At 44.0% G+C, this 22,078-nt stretch overlaps 1 protein-coding gene across 16 annotated transcripts in view; it reads left to right on the forward strand.

The window, feature by feature from the left end:
• The window catches only part of macf1a (microtubule actin crosslinking factor 1a), a 315,238-nt gene that overhangs the window by 112,067 nt on the left and 181,093 nt on the right, over window positions 1-22,078 (forward strand). For 10 of the 16 annotated variants that reach the window (XM_036145768.1, XM_036145773.1, XM_036145771.1 and 7 more), the window contains exon 1: window positions 17,651-18,697. In XM_036145768.1, coding sequence (XP_036001661.1) covers window positions 17,666-18,697 — 1,032 coding nt within the window. In that variant the 5' untranslated portion in view covers window positions 17,651-17,665. Of the gene's footprint in view, window positions 1-5,363; window positions 5,454-7,583; window positions 7,701-8,872; window positions 8,951-11,809; window positions 11,903-17,650; window positions 18,698-22,078 lie in introns of those variants that run through there. The other 6 variants (XM_036145777.1, XM_036145780.1, XM_036145782.1 and 3 more) reach the window with 2 other exon arrangements.

Below are 22,078 nucleotides of genomic sequence, written 5' to 3' on the forward strand. Positions count from 1 at the left end.
AAACCTCCCTGATCTAAATCTAAAGTGCGTCTTGAGGCTCGTTGAGCCTCTCTGAGACGTTTTTTGACCTCGCTGCAGCAGCTGACATCAACCATGATGGACTCAAAGTGCAGCCTCATGGTTCATGGTTCACGGTGACACAGGAAGTCTGCTGGGAAGCAGCAGATAAAAAGCTGAAGTCACTGCTCGTGTCTTACAGGCCGTCACACCCAGTCCCCATAAACGAGGCGACGCAAAGACTCCACACTGCCAAAATAGACCTTAAAAATAAGATTTTTCCTGAAATTAAAGTATTTTTCCTTGGTTTGAGCAGATAAATAGGACCATTTGCCAATGGAATAAGATTTTTGCACTTAAAATAGGAACAATTCATCTCCATCATCTTATTTCAAGTGCAGTATGTCTAATTATCTTATTTTAGGGGTAAAAATACTCATTCCATTGGCAAATAATCTTATTTACCTGCTCAAATCAAGGGCAAATGCATTAATTTCAAGAAAATTTTACTTATTTTTAGTTCTCTTTTTGCAGTGCACAAACCCCTGATGGGTCACTAAATGTTCTTTTATTCTAGAGCCACGTAAGAAAAGATGAATTTAAACGCTGCGCCTCCTAGAGCTGCATGAGGAACAGTGTTTGCCTCGCAGCAGGAAGCAGCTCCAGGGTTCTGCAGCTCTGAGGAACTTCTGCTTCACCGCTGTTCAGCTCAGAGGCAGAAATGGACCCAAACCACCAAATTATAGAAACTTTACCGGGTTATTTACAGATTCTTGTTTTAATTACAAATCAATTATGAGATAAACCCGCTAAAGATAATGGAGACAACACTGGAGAACGTCCTGCTTCCCCTCGCCACCCACAACAACTCCGTCTGCTGTGGATCACTTCTGATTCTCTGATGGACACTGAACATTCAGAGGATCCAGATCCAGGCTTATCTACACCAATTTATACGTGTTTACTAAAACATTTTTATTTCCCTTTTTTATATATTTATATTTAAAATCTGTTCGGTGAGACCACAGAGAAATCAAAGTCCTTGTTTTCGTGCACAAACCTGGTGAATAAAGCTGCGTCTGAAAATCATTTCTCATCGACGGTCTCGGATAATTTTAGGACGAGCGAATGCACTGCAGAAAGGGAACTAAAGTAAAATGTTCTTGACTTGAGCAGCAAGCTTAACAGATTTCTGCACTTAAAATAGAAACTCATCTCCATCATCTTATTTCCAGTGCAGTTTATCTAATAATCTTATTTTAGGGGTAAAAATACTCATTCCAGTGGTGGATAATCTTATTTACCTGCTCAAATCAAGGACAAATACACTCGTTTCAAGAAGATTTTGCTTACTTTTAGTTCCCTTATTGCAGTGATTAAAGCACCGTTTTAAAATTATGAGCAAGAAACATGACTGAAAAGACCAAAAAAGGCTCTATGCAGATAAAAATGTCACTAGACTGATTAGCCTTTACAGTTTTAACGAGAGGAGACATCGGCTGATGGTGTCTGTCTTTTAAAAGCTTTACTTTCTAAACTTTTGTCTGCTTAGACAAAGTTGTAGCAGGGATGCGTGGAAAAGCTGGAGGACCCGGGCCGGGCCGGTTCTTCCCCTCCCGCCTCGCATTTCTGCCTCCTCCGTCCAGTTCAGTCGTTTCACAACGAGCGCCGCGGCCCCAGGAGAATGCTGGGTATTTCTGTCACATGACCCGACGAGGGAGTGTCGGTCTTGACCCCATAACTCTGAGGCAACTGTCAGCGCATGCAGCGGCCGGCCCGGGAACGTAACCCGGACTCTGCTGGCAGAGCCGGACACACCGCCGTTAGGAAATGTAGGTCAGCGGTGGAAAGTTAGAGAGCGGCCGGTCTGCTGCAGAGAAACCAGCTTTAAACGGAGAATTCATGCCGCTGCAGCTTTAAAAAGCACTAAAACGTCAGGATTAAATGCAAAAAGCTGCTTGTTCTTCTACCGTATAGATTAAATATTGAGTTTTTTTCTAATGAATATAAACTAAAATGGCAGCTTGTTGAGAAACAGAGTAATTCAAACCTATTTCTGACATATAATTAACTGTAACCAGTATAAATACATGAATATTGGTGCAGAAAACTGATTTCCAGGAGAGCGGTTGCAGGTTTCACACATTGCACTGCAAAAAGGGAGAAAAAGTAAGTAAAATCTTCTTGAAATAAGTGTAATTTGCCTTGGATTTGAACAGATAAATAAGATCTACCAATGGAATAAGTATTTTTACTCTTTAAAAAAAGATAATTAGATAAACTGCGCTTGAAATTTGACGATAGAGATGAGTTGTTCCTGTTTTAAGTGTAAAAATCTTATTCCATTGGCGGATAATTTTATTCGCCTGCTCAAATCCGAGCCAAAATACACTCATTTTATGAAAGTTTTACTCACTTTTAGTTCCTTTTTGCAGTGAGATGTTAAATAAAGGTTTGGCGCTGAAGGAGGAGAAAGAAGCAGCAGAAAAGAGATGAGAATCTGGTTAAAGTTTATCGTCTCTAACCGTGTGATGAGAAAATGTCTGATTTCTAAAACTTAGACAAACTTTATTTTAATTTTTTATGTACAGAGTGCATACAAAACCAAATTTCGTTTCCTACAGCTTACAACAATGTAATGAGATTGTAATTGAGATAAAGTAACATTACAATATAAAGTGCAGCAGTGATAAGAATGCAAAAATGCAGGAGAATAACAGTTTTTATAAAAAGTGTGCAGAAGAATGTTCCACCATGTTTATAGTGCAAAGGTAATGGTGCAAAAAACAAGGCATTAATTTCAATGTTGGCAGTGCAAAATAATAATAATTTAGTAAACGTTCAGTTGTCTACTTTTAAATTTAAATGGATTATAAAAGTTCAGTATCGTTGGCAGTGCAGCATAATGATGCAAAAAATAAATTTCAGTCCTGTGGTTACTGGTCTTACAGGTGCTGGTCGTATAATTAGAATATCGTGAAAAAATGTATTATTTCTTCCACCAATTCCATTCAAAAAGTGAAACTTGTGTATTATATTAATTCATTACACACAGACTGATACATTTCACATCTTCCTCTTCACAATAACCCAGAGATGTTCTGTGATGTTGAGGTCAGGAGAGTGCGCTGGCCCTTTAAGAACAGGGACACCTTGGTCCTTAAACCAGGTACTGGTAGCCCCTCAGCGCTGTGTGCAGATGTCCCCACTTTGCTGCTTCTTGGAGCTGAAACTGTTTATTCTGCAAACCTCCAGCCTGCGTGGAAAAGCAAATGCAGAAATAAAGCAGAGAAATAAAAAACATCCAGCTGAGCGAGCTCTGTTCCCGGCTCCCCACAGGGCGACGTCAGCCGCTTCCTGTTTGCTTTGCCGTCTGGAATGCCTGCGGTCGCTCAGGTGTGCAGGGTGCCAACAGGTGTGTGTTTACACAGCGCCCGTGTAAACAGGAGCTTCTGACCCTGCAGCTCGTTTATTCAGCCCAGGATTAGGAAACCAGAGGCTGTTTTATAAAACATGGCCAAGTTTTCACACGTGTGTGGGATATTTGCAATAAATGAGCACATTTTTTTTTTATAATTTCTCCTGAAAAGAACCAGCGGCGTGTCCCAGGATGTCAGTTTGCTCCGTGTTCAGATCTCAGTCTGTTAAATATCTGATCGGTCGTATTTCAGGAGACACAGATGCAGCCGTTTAGGTACATTTGCTGTTAGCGGGACAGAAAATGGAAGAAGGGGAGGTATAGTTGGAGAAAACAGAGGGATGGTCCAAATGATCATTAGCTGTGTTGAGTTTCCTGTAAATCTCCCAGTTAGGTTGACTGGAAATTAACCAGAAGCTCTGGCCCGATTAAACCCAATTAGAGGAGAGCGTGGCCTCGTTTGCAGCAGCTCAGGTTCTTCGTCTCGTTAACGCTCCGCCCTGAAGCTGCAGACCCACAGACACCGGATGATGGTGACACACAGAGAGGAGAATCAGTGCTGCTCCATGAAACCTAATTAGTGGAGATGTGGTGTGAGCAACATTTTAACCGGATGCTGCCCTCTGCTGGTCGGCTGCGGGCGTTACAGGCGCCGTCCTGCAGCTTCAGCTTCGCTTTAATGGGAAAATAAAAGCATCTCTGTCTGCTTCTGCAGGAATTTGGCAAAAAAACAACAAAACAATTCTTATTTTAGTTCATGTTCTCAAACTAAAAAAAAAAAACAGAATAAAAAAAGAAGAGATTCAGGTTTAAATATGCTGGACTTTTTTTTCCAAAGTTTGAAGATGTTTCGCTCCCCATCCAGAAAGCTTTCTCAGTTCAAAATGTCTGAAGTAATGTGTAGTACCAAGCTTTATACTACTGCCCAACAAAAACCTTGTTAAGGTTTTTTTTCTTTAAATATTTGTAACAGTCATTTTATATATTTTTATAAATTTGTCTGCTGGATCAATCGCTCCATCGGGCCTGAAAACGGGCAGTGGTGTTTGAAATTATTCTATTTTTAAAGGTTGATTTGTACCGTTTTAATATGATTGTTTTAGTTGAACTGTGATTTATGAACTGTTGGTACTGTAGTATATTTATTATTTTACTAAGATTTATGTTATTAGTGACTGATAAATGCATCTCTGTCTGCTTCTGCAGGAATTTGGCATAAAAACAAAAACAAACGATTCTTCCTATTTATGTGCACTCATGTTCTCAAACTTTTTTATAAAAAAAAAAAACAGAATAAAAAAAGAAGAGATTCAGGTTTAAATACACTGGTGAAGATTCTCAGTCATCCAGGTCATGGTCATTCCAAAAAAAGTTAAAAAACAAAACAACTGGACTTTTTTCCCCGAACTTTGAAGATGTTTCGCTCCTCATCCAGAAAGCTTTCTCAGCTCAAAATGTCTGGAATAATGTGGAGTACCAAGCTTTATATTACTGCCCAACAAAGGCCTTGTTCAGTTTTTTTTTTCTTTAAATATCTGTAACAGTTATTTTATATATTTTATAAATTTGTCTGCTGGATCAGCCGCTCCGTCGGACCTGAAAACGTCACTAAAACTAAAACTGGGAGGGCAGTGGTGTTTGAAATTATTCTATTTTTAAAGGTTGATTTGCACGGTTTTAATATGTTTGTGATTTATGAACTGTTGCTACTGTAGTATGTTTATTATTTTACTAAGATTTATGTTATTAGTGACTGATATGTATGCAGCTGATCCTTGTATCCAAGGCAAATTTCTCTGAAGCCTAATAAAGATACTGTGACTTTGAAAGCGAGTCGCTGTGGGGCTGCAGCTGGAGCTCCGGCCGTCAGCGGGGGGGTGGATGGGGTCAGACGGATGGCTTTGCTGCTAACGCTCCTCTTTCTCTCCCCTCTGCACCTGTCATCCAGGTGAGGAAGCACATCACCGACCTGTATGAGGACCTGAGGGACGGACACAACCTGATCTCCCTGCTGGAGGTCCTCTCTGGAGTCACGTTGGTACGAGAAAACACTTTTTCCCCCCCTTTAGGCTCCAACCCTAACTTCTAACGAGTCTCCTCAGGAGAAGAGCAGCGGTTGACGAACTTTAAAAGTCAGATTAGCACCTCCAGCCGGTTCTGATGAGGACGGCTGTTAGAGTCGGTTAGAGTCACGCAGACGAACACAGACTGACTGCTGACTCTGTTCTGTTGGGCTCAAACTCATCCAGGATGCTGACTGCGTTCCTCCAGAGGGACAGATCCACCTAACAGAACCTGACAGTTTGTTCTGGAGGGAAGGGGGGGGGGGGGGGTCCAGAACAACAACAACAGGGACAAAATGACCAACAGGCTGTTCTTAGGATCATCTGAGGATCCCAGACTGAGCCTCCAGCTTCTGTTTCTGATAATTACAGATCACAATATTTAGACTTAGACTTATATATTTTAATTGGGTTATAAGGATACAATACATGTCTTTACATGCAGATACGACCCCCCCCCCCCCAACATACAAACAAAATCCAGTGAGTAATGTTAACAATGAGCAAACATGACTCTCTCGCCCTCAACGAAGAAAACAGGAGGGGCGACCGGTTACCAAACCAGCAAACAAAATCCAACAATAAAATAAAAAAGATGATGATGATGATAATAATAATAATAATAATAATAATAATAATAATAATAATAATAATGAGGATGATGATGATAAATGAAAAAGCAACATTTAGAGGAGGGATCTGAAATGCTTGGAGGACAAAATCAGAAGTGTAACTATAACAATCTTTGACCACCAAATCGTCACAGTGCTCTGGGTGGTCAGCATGACTGGAAAAGCTACATAAGCTTTATAAGTTCAGTCTGTTTATCATTTATCAAACCAACCACTGGCCTCTCTCCAAAAAAAAAATAGGGGTGATTCAATTAAAAAGGAGTTAAGCCAGTGAATCATCTACTTTAATCATCTAAGGAGGGAATTGAATCAATTAAGGATTCCAAGTTTTATAAAAATGTGTCGGCAAACCCCCTAATGCTGTACTTGGTGTTTTCTAAGTGTTGGAGTGACATTAAATCCTTCAGCCAGGAGTCAGGGGAGGATTCTCATCCTTCCACTGGAGTAAAATGCGTCTGCAGGCTGCTTTCCCTGTTGAAGTGTGTGAATTCTTCAAGCACACCAAGGATGGAGGTTAAAGGATTCTGACGCACCAGTTTGTTTAGAGCTTTTGTAAAAGTATTGTGGAAAGAGGAGCAGAATGAGCTTAATCTGGGACAGGAAAGAAAACGTCTGTGAATGACTGGCTGGTGACAGAGAACGCCTGTCACATGCATCACTTGTTTAGCTTTAGAATAATGTATTCTGTTTAGGACCTTAAACTGAATCAGAGTCAGACTGGCACAAGACGAGGTGGAGTTGATCCTGTAGACTTAGAGCAGTGATAAGAATGTAACAGTGCAGGAGAAAAACAGTTTATTTTAAAAAGTGTGCAGAAGAATGTTCCACCATGTTTGTAGTGCAAAGATAATGGTGCAAAAAAAAGACATTAATTTGAAAAGTTCAATGTTGACAGTGCAAGATAATAATAATGGTGCAAAAATGCAGTAAACATTCAGTTGTGTACTTTTAAATCAATCATAAAAGTTCAGCAACATAATGATGTGAAATGGACATAAAGTTCAGTTCTGTGCAGAGTCCAGGCTCACACCTCTGAAAACTGCAGAAGAAACTTTTCATCAGACATTTACTTTATTGCATCCTTTCACTGCAAAAAAGGAACTAAAAATAAGCAAAAAATGTCTTGAAATTAGTGAATTTTTCCTTGATTTGAGCAGGTAGATAAGACTATTTGCCAATGGAATGAGATTTTCGCACTTAAAATAGGAACAATTCATCTCTAAAATAAGATAATTAGACATCCTGCAATTGAAATAAGACAATGGAGATGAATTGTTCCTATTTTAAGTGCAAAAATCTCATTCCATTGGCAAATAGTCTGATTTACCTGCTCTAATCAAGGAAAATTACAATGATTTCAAGAAAAATTCACTTACTTTTAGTTCTTTTTTGCAGTGTTTTATTTCATTGCTTCTTTATAATTTTTTCATCCCCCTCTACTGTCTCTGTTCGTTTCCATCCCTGCTACCGTAGCAACAAAAGGGCGGCCTCGCCCCTAAGAGGGCGTACGCTTGTCGAGCCCCGCCTCTCATCCTGCTCAGAGGAGAGGAGGAGGACGACGAAGAGGAGGAGGAGGAAGGAGCTCAGGGAGTACGTTTGAATGCGAGCCACCGCTGACCTGTCAGTGGCGCCCTCCGCCCTGCAGGGGGCGCTGTGAGGCTGCATGAGCGTGCTGTGGCACAGGGCCGACAACAACCGGAATGCACACGGGTCACGAATAAGAGCTCGGCTGTTCTGCACCACAAATGTGGCTAATATATAAAATATAGTTGTGTTCAGAGAGAGAAATTTAATGTTTTTAATTTATTCTGCATTTTTAAGACTCGCATTTCCCAAGACTTGACATAAAAGTTTAATCCGATTAGGAAAGTAAATGCAGAGTAGACGAATACGGCAGAAGTTCAACAGGATGAGATACGAGACTGGATAAAGAAATAAGATTGGACAAAGATTTAACAAAACGTAAGGTCAGACACAAATAAATGGTAAAAAGGCACTAAAATAAACAAGATTTAGCAAATAAATTAAATAGATTTGACCCAAAAAATAGAGTAAAGTCCGACACAGCAACATTTACGATTAAGCACTGCAAAAAGGGAACTAAAAGTAAGTAAAATTTTCTTGAAATTAATGTATTTTTGCGTGATTTGAGAAGACAAATAAGACTATTTGCCAATGGATAAATATTTTTACCCCTAAAATAGAAACAATGAATCTCCAGTTTATTTCAAGGGCAGGATTTCTAATTCCTATTTTTGAGGTAAAAATACTAATTTCATTGGCAAATAGTCTTATTTACCTGAGGAAAAATACACAAACTTCAAGAACATTTTACTTTTACTTTAGTTTCCTTTTTTTGCAGTGAGGAAATGCAAAACAGCCGGCAGCTTCGCTCTTCTTGTTTTCTGTTATTAATCCTGAGTGAACTCACATCTGCATCTTGCACATCTGGTTGTCCCATCTCCTGCCTTTAAACTGAACCTTTAACACTTTATCCTTTATCGACTTTATCCGGGACGACGTAGCGACAGACGATGGGAAGGAGGCAGAGTGACGTTAGCAGCTGAAAAAAAACAACAACCAGCCTCCGTTTGCTCCACGCGTTCTGCATGTTTCTAACAGCCGGCGTCGAGGACGGCGCCCCCTGGTGGATCGTTTGGTCGTGTCAAACGTCACAGCATGGACTTTAGTCACCGTAGTTCCTGCCTCGGAGGCCACGTCTCTGTTCTCACGTCGGGTTTGTCTGCTCTGCTCTGTTTCAGCCCAGGGAAAAGGGACGGATGAGATTCCATCGACTGCAGAATGTCCAAATAGCGCTGGACTTCCTCAAACAGAGACAGGTAACGGTCCTCACGCTCTTCATGTGCACAAACACAGATATCCTGTATGGTTAAACAAAATGTGGGGGGATAGAAAAGCTCGAGGTAGAATAACCCGGCTTGTATACCGTATTTTCTGGACCATAAGGCGCATTAAATATTCCTCCAAGTGTGTAATATCTCTCCTCCACGTCCACAGCTCTCTATCCGTCTCTGTCAGGAGGACAGAGTAGCTGGACTACACTGCCCTGTTTCTGACATAAGGCCAAAATAAACTTTTATATTAAATTAACTTACTAGGTTTATTGTTGCTAGCACGTACTCCAGGCTGCCTTACATGAATGCACTTCTAGTTTAGACATTACAGTCAGGCAGTCTGGTAGACAGCTCAGGGGTCCTCAGGTAGTGACACAGTGTACCGTAACCACTGAGCTATATAATACACTGGAGTGCTGATAGCCGCTGTTAGAACGAGTCGCTGTGAAGCCACCAGCCGCCATATTGGTACTCCCTATTTTCCCCCAGTAACTAAGGAATATGTGCGCTACAGCATCGAATAACGAGGATTTTCTCATGTTCAGGGGGGGCTTAAGACTTTTAAAATGTCAAATGCCATATAGTTTTATGTTATGTTCTAAAACTATCAAGTACTGAGAAAGTCATGTGCTGAAATATTTTGCATTTTATTCATTTAAATATATATATTTAAATGAATAAATATATTCATAAAATAAATATATATAACATTTATAAATATATAAATAACAATATACAAAACATATATTTACATATATGTATACATATATATACATATACACATACTTATATATACATATATATTTAATATGAATAACATGTAAAATATTTCAGCACCTAATTTCCTAGTAGTTGATAGTGTTCGTACATCCACTGACTGTAGAATTACCTGTGAAACGTTTTCACTCAGCCAGAAAACTGCTTGTTGTTGCAGCCAAATCCTGTGGGATTCTGTGAGAGTAGGGAGTAGCAAGATGGCGGCCAGTGACTTCAGTTTTTCAGCTAAATCAGCACTCCAGTGTATTATATAGCTCAATGACCGTAATACTCCAAATATCCATCGAGCGGAGCAGCTTCATTGCTAACCAAAATCGTATTTACACATTTTAACAGATTTTTGAAGGTCTTGTACGACATAAAATCAGTCAAGGTGCACCATCAATTTTTGAGAATATTTTAAGAAAGGATTTTAAATGCGCCTTATAGTCCGAAACATACGGTAAGTGTGGGGAGCTTCAGCCTTGTGATTGAATAAAGCCCATTTGGTTCAGTTTTAGCTTTCAGCCTTAATGGATTCAAAAAAGGCCAGCCGTTTTTCACCAAGCTGTGGTTCTACTGGTTCTGGATGAAATCTGTATCTGGATTATGACCTGATTAAACAAAATTTAGACTTTTGGCTCAAAGTGCCAGAGTATCTGTAAAAGAACACCAGACCCACGGTGAAGCACGGCGTTGGCAGTGTCATGGTCTGGGGTTCTGTGTCTTCAGATCAAACCGGGTTTTTCTTTTAAGGCAAATGAGATCAGAACAGTTCTTAGTATCAGGCAGTTCTGACCCAAAAGTGTCAATAAAGATTAAGCATCCAAATCTGCCAGAATCTCCAGGGGAAAAGGTAAAGTTAGCTTACCGGCTGGATCCGGAACCAAACCCGACTGAAAGGCTGTCGGATCGTCCTCACAGTCTGACAGGTTTTCCTGATATCCAGAGCAAATACGACGCGTGAGCAGCTGAAAGACTGAAGACTGGTTATGAAACCAGGTTATCACACCTTTCTTTAACTTTTATGCCCTTAACGGTTAAACAAACATTCTGTTCATTTATACTGCAAAAAGAGAACCAAAAGTAAGGGAAGTTTTCTTAAAATTTGTTTATTTTTCCTTGGTTTGAGCAGCTGAATAAGACTCTTTCCCAGTTGAATGAGTATTTCTACCCCATAAATAGGATAATTAGACGTACTGCACTTGAAATAAGATGACAGAGATGAAGTGGTTTTTTTTTAAATGCCAAAATCATATTAAATTGTGAAATAATTTTATTTACCTGCTCAAATCAAGGAAAGAAAACAATAATTTCAAGAAAACTTTACTTTTAGTTCCCTTTTTGCAGTGAGATGGTCCAACACCAATCAGTAGGAGACAAATTGGCCCTCGTTTAGAGAAATATATAATTGATGTGTCAATTCCCCGTGTGAAACAGCATGAATCTGTTATTTAATTCCTCTTTTTATCATTTAAACATGGCCATGTTTGACGTAGCGAGTGATTTCAGGGAGCGGTTCACGCTGACCTGCATGGCTGCTGGTTTCTCACAGCAAAAACGGAACTAAAAACAAGTCAAATATTCTTCATATTAGTGCATTTATCCTTGATTTGAGCAGGTAAATAAGATGGTTTGCCCATGGAGTGAGTATTTTGACCCCTAAACTAAGATAATTAGAGAAACTGCACCTGAAATAAAATGATAGAGATGAATTGTTCCTATTTCAGTGCAAAAATCTCATTCCATTGGCAGGTAGTGTTATTTACCTGCTCAAATCAAGGATAAATGCACTAATTAAAGAAAAATTTACTTATTTTTAGTTCCGTTTTTGCAGTGCTCTTCACACATCAGAACCTGAACTCTGTTGGCTTGTTCTGTTTCGCTGAAGATCTGCGTCTGGTATCAAACTGCAGAAATATATCATCTCTGGTCGCCGGTGGAGCTAAAGGAGCTTCTCTCCTTCTCCACTTTGTCGGACTTTAACTGCTGGTCTTCGTTATGCAGCCAGATGAGCCTGAATGAGCTCCGTTAGACTCGTGTAATCAGCTCTAAAACTCACTGTCGTCCTGTTTTTTCATTGTTCAGGTAAAACTGGTGAACATCCGGAACGACGACATCACCGACGGGAACCCCAAACTGACGTTAGGACTCATCTGGACCATCATCCTCCACTTCCAGGTCTGAGCTGCTCGCATGGCGCCTCGGCTCCGTCTAAATGCTGGAGCCAATTGCTTTGCTCTGGAGAAAACTGATGGAAATCTCACAGTTTTGGCCACAAGTCTTAAACCACCCCCCCCCCCCCCCCACACACACACACACACACACACACACACACATTTCCTTCATGTCACCATCTAAGTTTGTCTCAACCAGAACTTTTTCAGCCTTTCTGAAAAAGAAATGAGGGATGATTTAAGACTTATGCACAATACCGTATAGTGGAGAAAACATATTGATTGCTTGCTTAATGACTGAATTATATCAGCGTTGGGTTTTGCTTTGGACTACGGTTGGTTGTTTGTGGTTCTGAGACTTCATGCACTGCAAAAATGGAACTGAAAATAAGTCAAATCTTCTTGAAATTAGTGCATTTGTCCTTGATTTGAGCAGCTATATAAGATTATCTCCCACTGGAATGAGTATTTATCTCTAAAATAAGATGATTAGACACACTGCAGTAGAAATAAGATGATGGAGATGAATTGTTCCTATTTTAAGGCCAAAACCTTTATTCCATTGGGAGATCATTTAAACTGCTCAGATCAAGGATAAATACACTGAAGAACATTTTCCCTTTTTGCAGTGCAGGAGATGAAGGAAGCAGAATGGTTGTGATCCTGAACATGTTCTGGACAGCGGAGCTTCCTGTTGTCGCTCATCAAACATAAAGTTCCTGTCAGAGAAGAGAACATTTTTTTAATGCTTTCTAACTAACTGCTCTGAGGAAACCCGCGGCGTCCAGTCAGGCGTGATCGTATCTTGTTGTGCTGAATAAAACCTGAAGAATATGTTTTAGGGTTGAGTTAACCAGCAGGAAACATGTTCGCTCCCTCCTCTTCATCCCGGATCTTCCTCAGATCTCATATTTTTACTAGCCACCCTGTTCGGGACTCAATCTGCTGCTTGTTTGGTTTATTTCTGCTTGACTAGAACCATCCTGACGGTTTGTTAGATCCAGTTTGTAACGGTTTCTGTGAAATTGCCCGGTTCTGCTTTTCAAACTGGAAGCTGAGTGTCTGTCTTTCCTGCTGCCTCTCTCCTGTGAAACCTGCCGGCTTCTGGTTCTGATCAGAGATGTGAGAAGAGCCCCGGGAGTTAAAAATAAAAGATTTAGAGCAGACGCTGCTCTGGATTTTGACTCCAGCTGGGTGCTGCTTGTAGGTCGCAGTGATGCATCGAGATGGAGACGGTGGCTCTGCCCGCGATGCTCCGTGTTTCCAGTTTAGTTTATTTATGTAGCGACACGTCACAACAGATATTATCTCTCTGCAAAGTCAATTAAATCAAACCATCCAGGCACAGATTTAATTTTTTTGTATAAGGAAACTGAGCAGTTTGCATCCAGTCATTGACTTGCAGCGTTCACCTTTTAACATGAAATTAAAAGTTGAAATAACAATTAATGCAGATTGGAGAGCAGTAGGAGAACTCAGCAGAGAGAGAGAAATAGACCCTGATGTCCTCCAGTAGCCTAAGCCTGTAGCAGCATAACTATAGAGGTAGCTCAGGGTAACATGAGCCACTCTGACTATAAACTTTTTCACAAAGGAAAGTTTTAAGATTAGTCTTAAAAGTAGACGGGGTGTCTGCCTCACGGACCAAAACTGGGAGTTGGTTCCACAGGAGAGGAGCCTGATAGCTAAAGGATCTGCCTCCCATTCTGCTTTTAGAGACTCTAGGAACCACCAGCAGACCTGCAGTCTGAGAGCGAAGTGCTCTGTTAGGAACATACGTGGTAATCAGATATTTTCTTATTTCTAGAGCTTCACTTTCCTAAAAGGTTTCTAAAGAAGCCTCTTCGACTCGTTTTGCCTCATTTCTCACATCATGTGACGTGACGCTGGCCAAGGTGACGCTGCCAGCTGCTTACCACGGAAACCGCAGCCCAGCATGACTAAAGTGAGATTAGATGAGGGAGGTTTTAATCTCACTGATGGAGGAGGCTGAGGCTGGAGGAGGATTACAGAAGGAGTTCAGAGAGTTTAGAAGATGTTGCCCGCTGCTGTGAAAGTCTTCATAATCCAGTCTTTCTACTCGGGGCGTCTGAAGGTCACCGTTACATCACAGATGGATGTCCTCTGCAGGTTTAGGAGAGTGCAAAGTGTCTGCTCTGCTACTGTTTTTGGTTTAATCTGTCTCATATAGTTCAGTAAAACGGAGATGTAAAAGGTACCACAGGTGTTTTAGTTTTTAGACCTGCAGAAATCTGTGAAAACCGCTCAGTCCGACCTGCAGGTATCAGGAGAACGTCTAGGAAGGAGAATGTAAAGAAACGAGGGCTGGATAAGCGACTGAGGACGGAAAACTTTAAAGCACTGAATCCACTTCCCCATGATTAAATGTCAGAATCTCAGCTCTAACCCTCAGATATCAGAACCTGGCTGCAGACTTTATGTCTGATGCTGAAGGATCTCAGCAGCTGCAGACTGAAAAAAAGAAAAGAAAAAAGATTTTAAAATCTTAACGAGCTGCGGCTAATTGCTACCTTTTCCTCAGCAGAAATTAAACAGGCTGTTCTGATCTGGTCGTCCTCCTTAATGCAGTTACCCTGTGCCACCACTAGGTGTCACCATCACTGTGGACTGTCTTCCTGCTGCCCTGTGGCTGCCTCTGATTGGCTGATCAGGCTGCTTGTCACAGGAAATCCCTCCAATCACTGGAGCTGAAGGTTTTACCTCAGACACAAGCAGATTATCTCCTTACCTGTCAGAGTTGGTCTCTGTTAAAGATTAAGCTGCTCATCACTGGGGCAAAATTAATAAATACATTATAGACCTTTACATGCATTTATGTTTGTGTTAGAGGGGAAGTTTTAAACATGCAAATCTAAAAAAACAAGGAATATTATTAATAAAGACTGGCGTTTTAAACAAAAAAGAAGCAAGAAATGTTGAGCCACGTCGTTTCACAGCAATTTTGGATATTTAACATGATAGGAAGGAGGTTTTTCTTGCCTTAACTTTTCCACGAGGCGAAGGATTAAACGTTTCTCTGGTAGAACCGTTTCTGCTCTAATGGTTTTTGGCTCCCTCTCCTGCTTAAAGCCCCAGTAACGACCCCCATGTTCAGTTTTCTGTCAGATCCGACCAGATTGACTGCAAAAAGGGAACTAAAAGTATGTATTTTCTTGAAATTAATGTATTTTTCCTTGATTTAAGCAGGTAAATAAGACTATTTGTCAATGGAATAATTTTTGCACTTAAAAAAGGAACATTTCATCTTTATCATCTTATTTTAAGTGCAGGATATCTAATCAGCTTATTTTAGGGGCAAAAATATGCACTCCATTGGTAAATACTCTTATTTACCTATTTAAATCAAGGAAAAATACATCAATTTCAAGGCAATTTGACTTTTAATTCCCTTTCTGCAGTGTTCTTAGTTCACATGTTCTGATGTTTCAAGAACAACGATGTTCCCTCCGCCATGATCAACAGCTACGAGGAGAGACTTGGTTCCCCACCAGCTCCACCTGTTGCTCTAATTGTCCACTTTAGAGTTTAGAGAACCTCACATGTTCACATTTAAGCATGTAGACCACGTCTAATGGATCTTACGGAGACCTGGCGGCCTTGAGATGATGGATCAGGATCGATTTCACTCCGTTTTCCCTTCCCTCCATTTACGCCTGCAGCTCAGCACAGGATCGCGTCTCGTTGCTATATTAATAAATCTATGTGCTCTGGTGGGGGGTGGGAACCCCACAGAGGGACTAAAGCCGGCGTGGTTGAGGGTGGAGTCGTTCCTCAGAGCCGTTTCAGACGGATGGGATGGTCACAAATCCTGGAAGTGCTCAGCTACTGGTCTGTCCACGGTCTGAATTTCATCCTCTGCACCCTAAGGATGCGTTTTCCAGTGAGATAATGGAGGAAGAGCGTCTGCTTTACGTTACTGGAGGCAGATTATGTGCGCAGTTTCACTTCCTGTGGCGTCGGCAGGGCTGTGAACAAACAGCAGATTAATTCAGATCATGCAAACCGCTCCTGCTCTGCACGCTCTGGGCATCACTATAATTGTCCATTAATTGATTGCACTCAGAGAATAAAGCGTTTGTCCTCAGATGGCAGTTTTTTTTTTTAAACCGAGTTGCAGCCTGACGTTCAGCAAAGCTTTTGGGTCAAGTGTGTGTTTGTGGCAGAGAAAGCTGTTCCCTAACAGCTGAGAGAGAGAACGAGCAAGAGAGAGAGAGAGAGAGAGGAGTAATGAGGGAGCGGATTGGTGGAGGAGGAGAGCCGAGGATGGGAGGGGTGTGCTGCTGAGAGACGAAGCAGAGGAGAGAGGGAAGCTGCAGCAGCCAGGAGATAAAAGCTTTTCCTCTCCTTCTGCCGGCGTCTGCGAGCCGCGGATAAACCGAGCTGCTGTGCCGGCGGCGGAGGGAGCGGCGGATCCAGGCCGGCTGCCGGCGGATCAACAGGAGCCGCAGACGTACGTCCACCGGCTGATCAGAGAGGGGGGGGGGGGACCGCCCAGACATCGCAGGACGCTCGCTGCTCCTCCGGCGTATCAATCGGATGCAGCTCGGCTCTGAAGGTTTCGTTTTTAGCCGGAGACGCCACCCGTCTTTGTTTCTGAAGGGAGGGAGGGGGGGGGGACGCGGGGTTTTAATCTCCTCTGCGGTTCTGCTCGATGCCCAGGACCATCCTTCACTGGAACTCTGAGTCCCTTTGGCTCTGCTCCAGATACACGGCACTTCTGTAGAGGGAAACGGTTCTGGAGCTGGAAGTCCTCGCCGTCGCTAACGGAGGCCCAGAAGTGTTTCCTGCTCCGGCTCCTCTGCCTCCGAGTCCAGATCCTCACCCTGAGGCCTGTTGCTGATTAGGAGAAATCAGACTTGAGGCGTGTTTAAGGCGCTCCTTCCTGATCCAAGTCCGGCAAACTGTGGGTTTTCTCCAGCTGTTGCGGCGTCGCACTGCACCACCTGATGAGGAGAAAGGGTCGCCGGCTCCTGGCATCATGACAGCGTTGAACCTCAGGGACTGACACGGCGGCGGGTTTTCGTCTCCCCGTCTTCGGACCTGCGGAGACTCCGGGTCACTTTCAGATTCTCCCGTCAGCTGCTGGCGACGGCGCCGCGGCGGGGGATGAAAACAGGCGCCGAATCATCGCCTGAACGGTCCGGATTAGACCCGAGGAACTGATCGAGTCTCTAACGAGCTGCCGGCGTAACGGCCGGGCTTCCCTGCAAACTGTTGCATCATTGGCCGTCGGCTCTCGCTGTCACACACATCCAGCCTGCGGGACGGGCCGAGCCGGCAGAACCAGACACGGAGCGGCCCGTTGGAGGAAGCGTCTGGATTCTGATCTCTCCTCTGCTGCGTTGACGTTCCCACAGCGAGGCCGCGGTGCCGTTGATCCATGAGCTCGGGCCGCGCTCCCGGACCCGGCCACGGATCTCAGCGCCCCTTGGTTCTGGTTCTGGTGACAGGAATGAAACTGGAGGCGATCAGACGGCTGTTCCTCTCTCTGGGATGTAGCTTCAGTGACGAGGGGAAGATGGGACCGTGAAGCTGTGTGCCGTTCGTTTCTCCGGCCTGGAGGATCCCCGATGGGCTGAAAACGAGTCCTGGTTCCGCCCGACATGTTGCCTTAATTCAGCTCGTCCACAAATCCGACTCCTGACCCGGACTGGGCCGGTTTCCACCCGTAATAACCGTCCTTTCACCGAGTCCAGCTGCACAAACGCCGACTGCCGTCTTTCCCCCGCGTGGCGCCGCCGGAGACATGGGGAACTCCATGGGCTGCGTCCGGCCTCTCCGTGAGGCGGACCCGGACGCGGCGCCGACTCTCTCACCAAAGAAACGTCTGCGCTTCAGACGGAAGCAGAAGGGCAACAAGAACCGGAGAGCCGAGGAGGAGAGACAGAACCGGGAGCGGCGGCGAGGCGACGAGCCGGACGAGGAGCGGGGGAAGGAGGAAGGACCCGCAGAGGCAGAGAGCATCAGAGCAGCGCCTGAATCCCGCCTGAGTCGCTCCAGAACCGACCCGCCCGGAAGTACTCTGTCCCCCGGCGCCGCGGGGGGGCTGTTGAGCGGCAGGAGACTCGAAGTGACCCCCAAGCCCAGCCCTGCCTGGAGGGGGGTCTTCTGCCTCCCCGGGGAGGAGGACACCGTCAGCGCCATCGTCGACGTCTCCAGCATCCCGAGCCAGACCACCACCACCACCCCGGTCAACACGGCGCCGGCCCTCGGCAGCACCACCCCGGGGGGAGGCAGGGTGTGCCGGGTCCGGGAGAAGGTTCAGGGGGTCCTGGAGAAGCCGTGGATCCACAGGAGGGTGGAGGAGGAGCAGGACGGCGGGGGAAATGGGACTCGGCCGGCGGCGGAGGAGCATAAAGGGGTGGTCCACATCCGGGAGGTGGACGGGAAGCTCTGCGTGGTGAGGACGGTCTACCCCAGCGACCTGGGCTCCCCGCTCCGGACAGACGAAGACGTCCACAGGGAGCCTCCTGGAAATGTTCTGAAAGTCCAGACGGCGGACGGGAATAAAAGCCCGACGTCAGCGGGCGACTCCCCCGCCTCCTCCACCCGGCCGGACGCCATGGCGGCGTTCAGGCTGGACCCCCAGGGGAAGGCGTCTCTTTTGGAGTCGGGCTACTCCAGCGATCTTCCGCTGACGTCTCCGGAAACGGCCGGTACCACGCCCAGCCAGGCGGACTGGGGGGGCCTGGCCGGCAGCTCGTCTGAGAGGCTGGACTCCATGGCGGAGAGTCCGCTGGCGCCGCAGAGACTGCCGGCCGCGCAGCACCTGCCGCAGGTTTGTGACCGGAGACCGTCCAGATTTAGAACCCGAAGTGAAACCTTTGTAAGAGAGAAACGGCGCTTTACGGAGGGGCAGCCGTTGTCGAGTTGACAGGAGCAGGTCCAAAACAACCGGGTCAAAAGTCGACCAAGATGTTTTTCAGTAATAATCAAAACACAGAATTAGTTTGAACTCATTTTTGTTTTTCTTCATAAACCCTCCGTGAAGCTGACGAGTCCCGGCACACTGCAAAAACGGACCTAAAAATAAGTAAAATGTTCTTAAAATTTGTGTTTTTGTCCTTGATTTGAGCAGGTAAAAAATATTATCTGCCAATGGAATGAGTATTTTGACCCCTAAAATAAGATAATTAGACATCCTGCACTTGAAATAAGATGATGGAGATGAGTTGTTCCTATTTTAAGTGCAAAAATCTCATTCCATTGGCAGATAATTTTATTTACCTGCTCAAATCAAGGACAGATACACTCATTTTAAGAAAATTTTACTCATTAATAGATCCGTTTTTGCAGTGCAGCTGAACGTTCTCCGCTCCAGAACTGGATAGAGTCCAGCTTTCAGACGAGGTTTGGGAAGTTAAAGGTTGTCCTCTTCCTTTCTGGTTCCCTGACGTTGTCCAGCAGCGACAGTGAAGCAGCCCCTCAGCATTATGCTGCCACCACCGTGCTGCACAGTGTGGTCCACTGTTCTGGACCTTAAATGTGGTCTCTGGATTCTTCTCACCCTCTCAGTTGATTTAAAATTGGCTTCCCTGTAGAAAGAGACATTCTGGTGTCTCATGTGTTTCCAGCTCAGAGCAGAACCGCCTCTCTGGTTCTCAGGTTCTCCTCGATCGGCCCGTTAAGCCTAAATAAGAACGACCTTTGTGGTCACGGGGAGCCGGACGGGAGTTTCTGTCTTAAACCGGCAGAAGAGATTGTCTCGTTAAATCAAAAATAATATCAGGAGTTGGAATAGTACAATAGCAGCAGCGGTTCTCCTTCGCTCCCACTGTTCTGGTCATTTATTCCCAGGAGGTGGAGCATAACTCACTTCCTGGATCTCGTTCTAAAAGCTACGTGTGCAGCTTGTTGCAGCAGCAGTCATGCGGTCCTTCTGCTCTTATCGGATCACCAAGACCTTCATCAGCTCTCGGTTCTTTCCGCCTTTGTCCTCTTTGGTCTAATCAACCCGGCCCAGGCTGTCCCTCCATCCACCCCCCACCCCCCTCCCCCACCCGCTGCTGACGTCTGTAGGAGGCAGAATGGTTGTTTGAGTGTCTGGGAAAAAGGTCATCGGCTGTAATGACGAGGTTCACTTTCGCCTGTCAGCTGAAACTAGTCATTTACTACAAATTCAAACAGAACGCAGGAAAAGGTCATTTGCAGCAGGAGTAAACAGAAACACAGGATGAAATCAGATCAAATATATATATATATAAAAACTTTTAAAGCAGTTTTTTTTTTTACCTTTTTTAAGAAGCTGCAGGTTGTTTTCAGCACCAGTGACATTTCCAAATGTTCCTTTTTTTTTAAAGTAGCAACAAGAAATGTTGAAATAACGCTGAGTTTACCAGTTAAAACCAGAATTATTCATACCCCTTGACCCCGATTTAGGTCTAAAATGATCTTCTTTCAACCAAGACATTTGTCTCTAAGAGGAAAATAGGCAAACATCTGAAAATATTACAGGATTACAGAAGAAAAAAAATCTCTTTATTTATATTTTATTAAGTGTTGAGCTCTTCTTATAAATACATTTCTCTTGTTTCTTGGGTGTTTTGCTGATGAGATCTGGGTTGGATGGCCTCCTTACCATCGCCCTAATCTTTAGCTGCCTCCACAGGTTCTGTAAAAAATCCAAAATTTTAATGCTCTTCTCCGTCAAAACAACATTTTGGTAAAATTAAAAGATTTCATTATAAGCCTGTGAATAATTGTGTGTGAATAATTTTGGGCTTAGCTGTAGCTATAAGCTGAAATCTTGGGGTATTTTTCATCCACAAAACCAGTTTTCTTGTTAACATTTAAACTGGTTTTGATCCATCTTCAGAGTTTCTGCTTTTTAACCCGGTTTCAGTCCAGAACCTGAACATTTACTGCAGGCTTATGAATAAAATAAGAACCTAAACTCAGGGAACAAATCAGTGTTGTCGTCACCTTGTCATAAAAACATAATTTGTTCCCCATTATGAAGAATCAAGAAGCTTTGTTATCATTGTGTTACCATAATGATTTTTTTTAAATGGTTGATTCCACTGCCTAACAACATCGGCATAGACTGTGTGTAGGTTTTGTAGACGGCATCCCATAATCCCCTGTACTGACCTCACCGTCCGCCCTATCCTGCACTGTGCAGCTCCCATACCACACTGTTCTGCCAAGACAAAATGCTTTCTACTGTAGCTCTGTAAAAGTTTAACGGCTTAGTGGAAAGTCCCGTCCGTTTCAGTTTCCTGAGGAAGAAGAGCTGTTGTTGGGCCTTCTTCACCAGGTGGGAGGTGTTTACAGTCTAGTAGAGGTTGGAGGTGAACTTAATGCTGTCCACACCCTCCTCCACCTCCCGCTGTATGCAGAGTGGACTGTGTTCATTCTTCATGGACCTCCTGTAGTCCACTGCGACCTCCTTGGTGTTGCTGGTGTTCAGGATCAGGTTGTTCCTGTTCTCTCTGAGGTGGGACTCATCGTTGTTTGATACGAGCTCCACCACAATGGTGTCATACGCAAACTTCACCACTGGTGTTTGTGAGGTGGACAGCAGAACAGTTATGGGTGAGAAGAAGAGAGCTGGGCTGAGGACACAGCCCTGCGGTGTTCCTGAGGATCAGTGAAGCTGATGTTCCCTATCCTCACCACCTGGGGTCTGTTGGTGAGGAAGTCACTGATCCAGGAGCAGAGAGGTGTGGATAATCTGCGGTCGTTAAGCTTCAGGGCCAGAATGTTTGGGAGCACGAGTGTTCCCAACATTATAAGAATGTTTGGGCTGAGCTGAAGTCCATGAATAGCATCCAAGCATAAGTGTTCGGATGCTGCAGATGAGTCAGAGCCGTGTGAAGTGCCATTATGTAGCTGAATCTGATAAAACTACCAAGTATAAAGTGGTTTGACCAACTGAAAACAGGGTTATAGCTCCAACAAAGTGAGCCATTAGCTGAGACTTAGCCTGCAGCAGAACATCAACTCAAGGATGAGGAATAAAAAGACCATCTGGCACGACCCACTGGGGGTCTGAGAAGACAGAGCAGAAATAAGATCCAGTGGTACTTTCTATGTAAGAGAAAAGTAAAAAGGTAATGGCAGATTAGCTCCAAGTAGAGAAACAGCTGAGCAGATAAACTCTGAGCCAGTTTTCAGGTCTACAGGATGAAGGAGAGGACAGAGAGTTGCAGTAAAAGCT

This window comes from Fundulus heteroclitus, chromosome 13, assembly GCF_011125445.2.
Source record: "Fundulus heteroclitus isolate FHET01 chromosome 13, MU-UCD_Fhet_4.1, whole genome shotgun sequence".
In the NCBI taxonomy this organism is placed as follows: Eukaryota; Metazoa; Chordata; class Actinopteri; order Cyprinodontiformes; family Fundulidae; genus Fundulus; species Fundulus heteroclitus.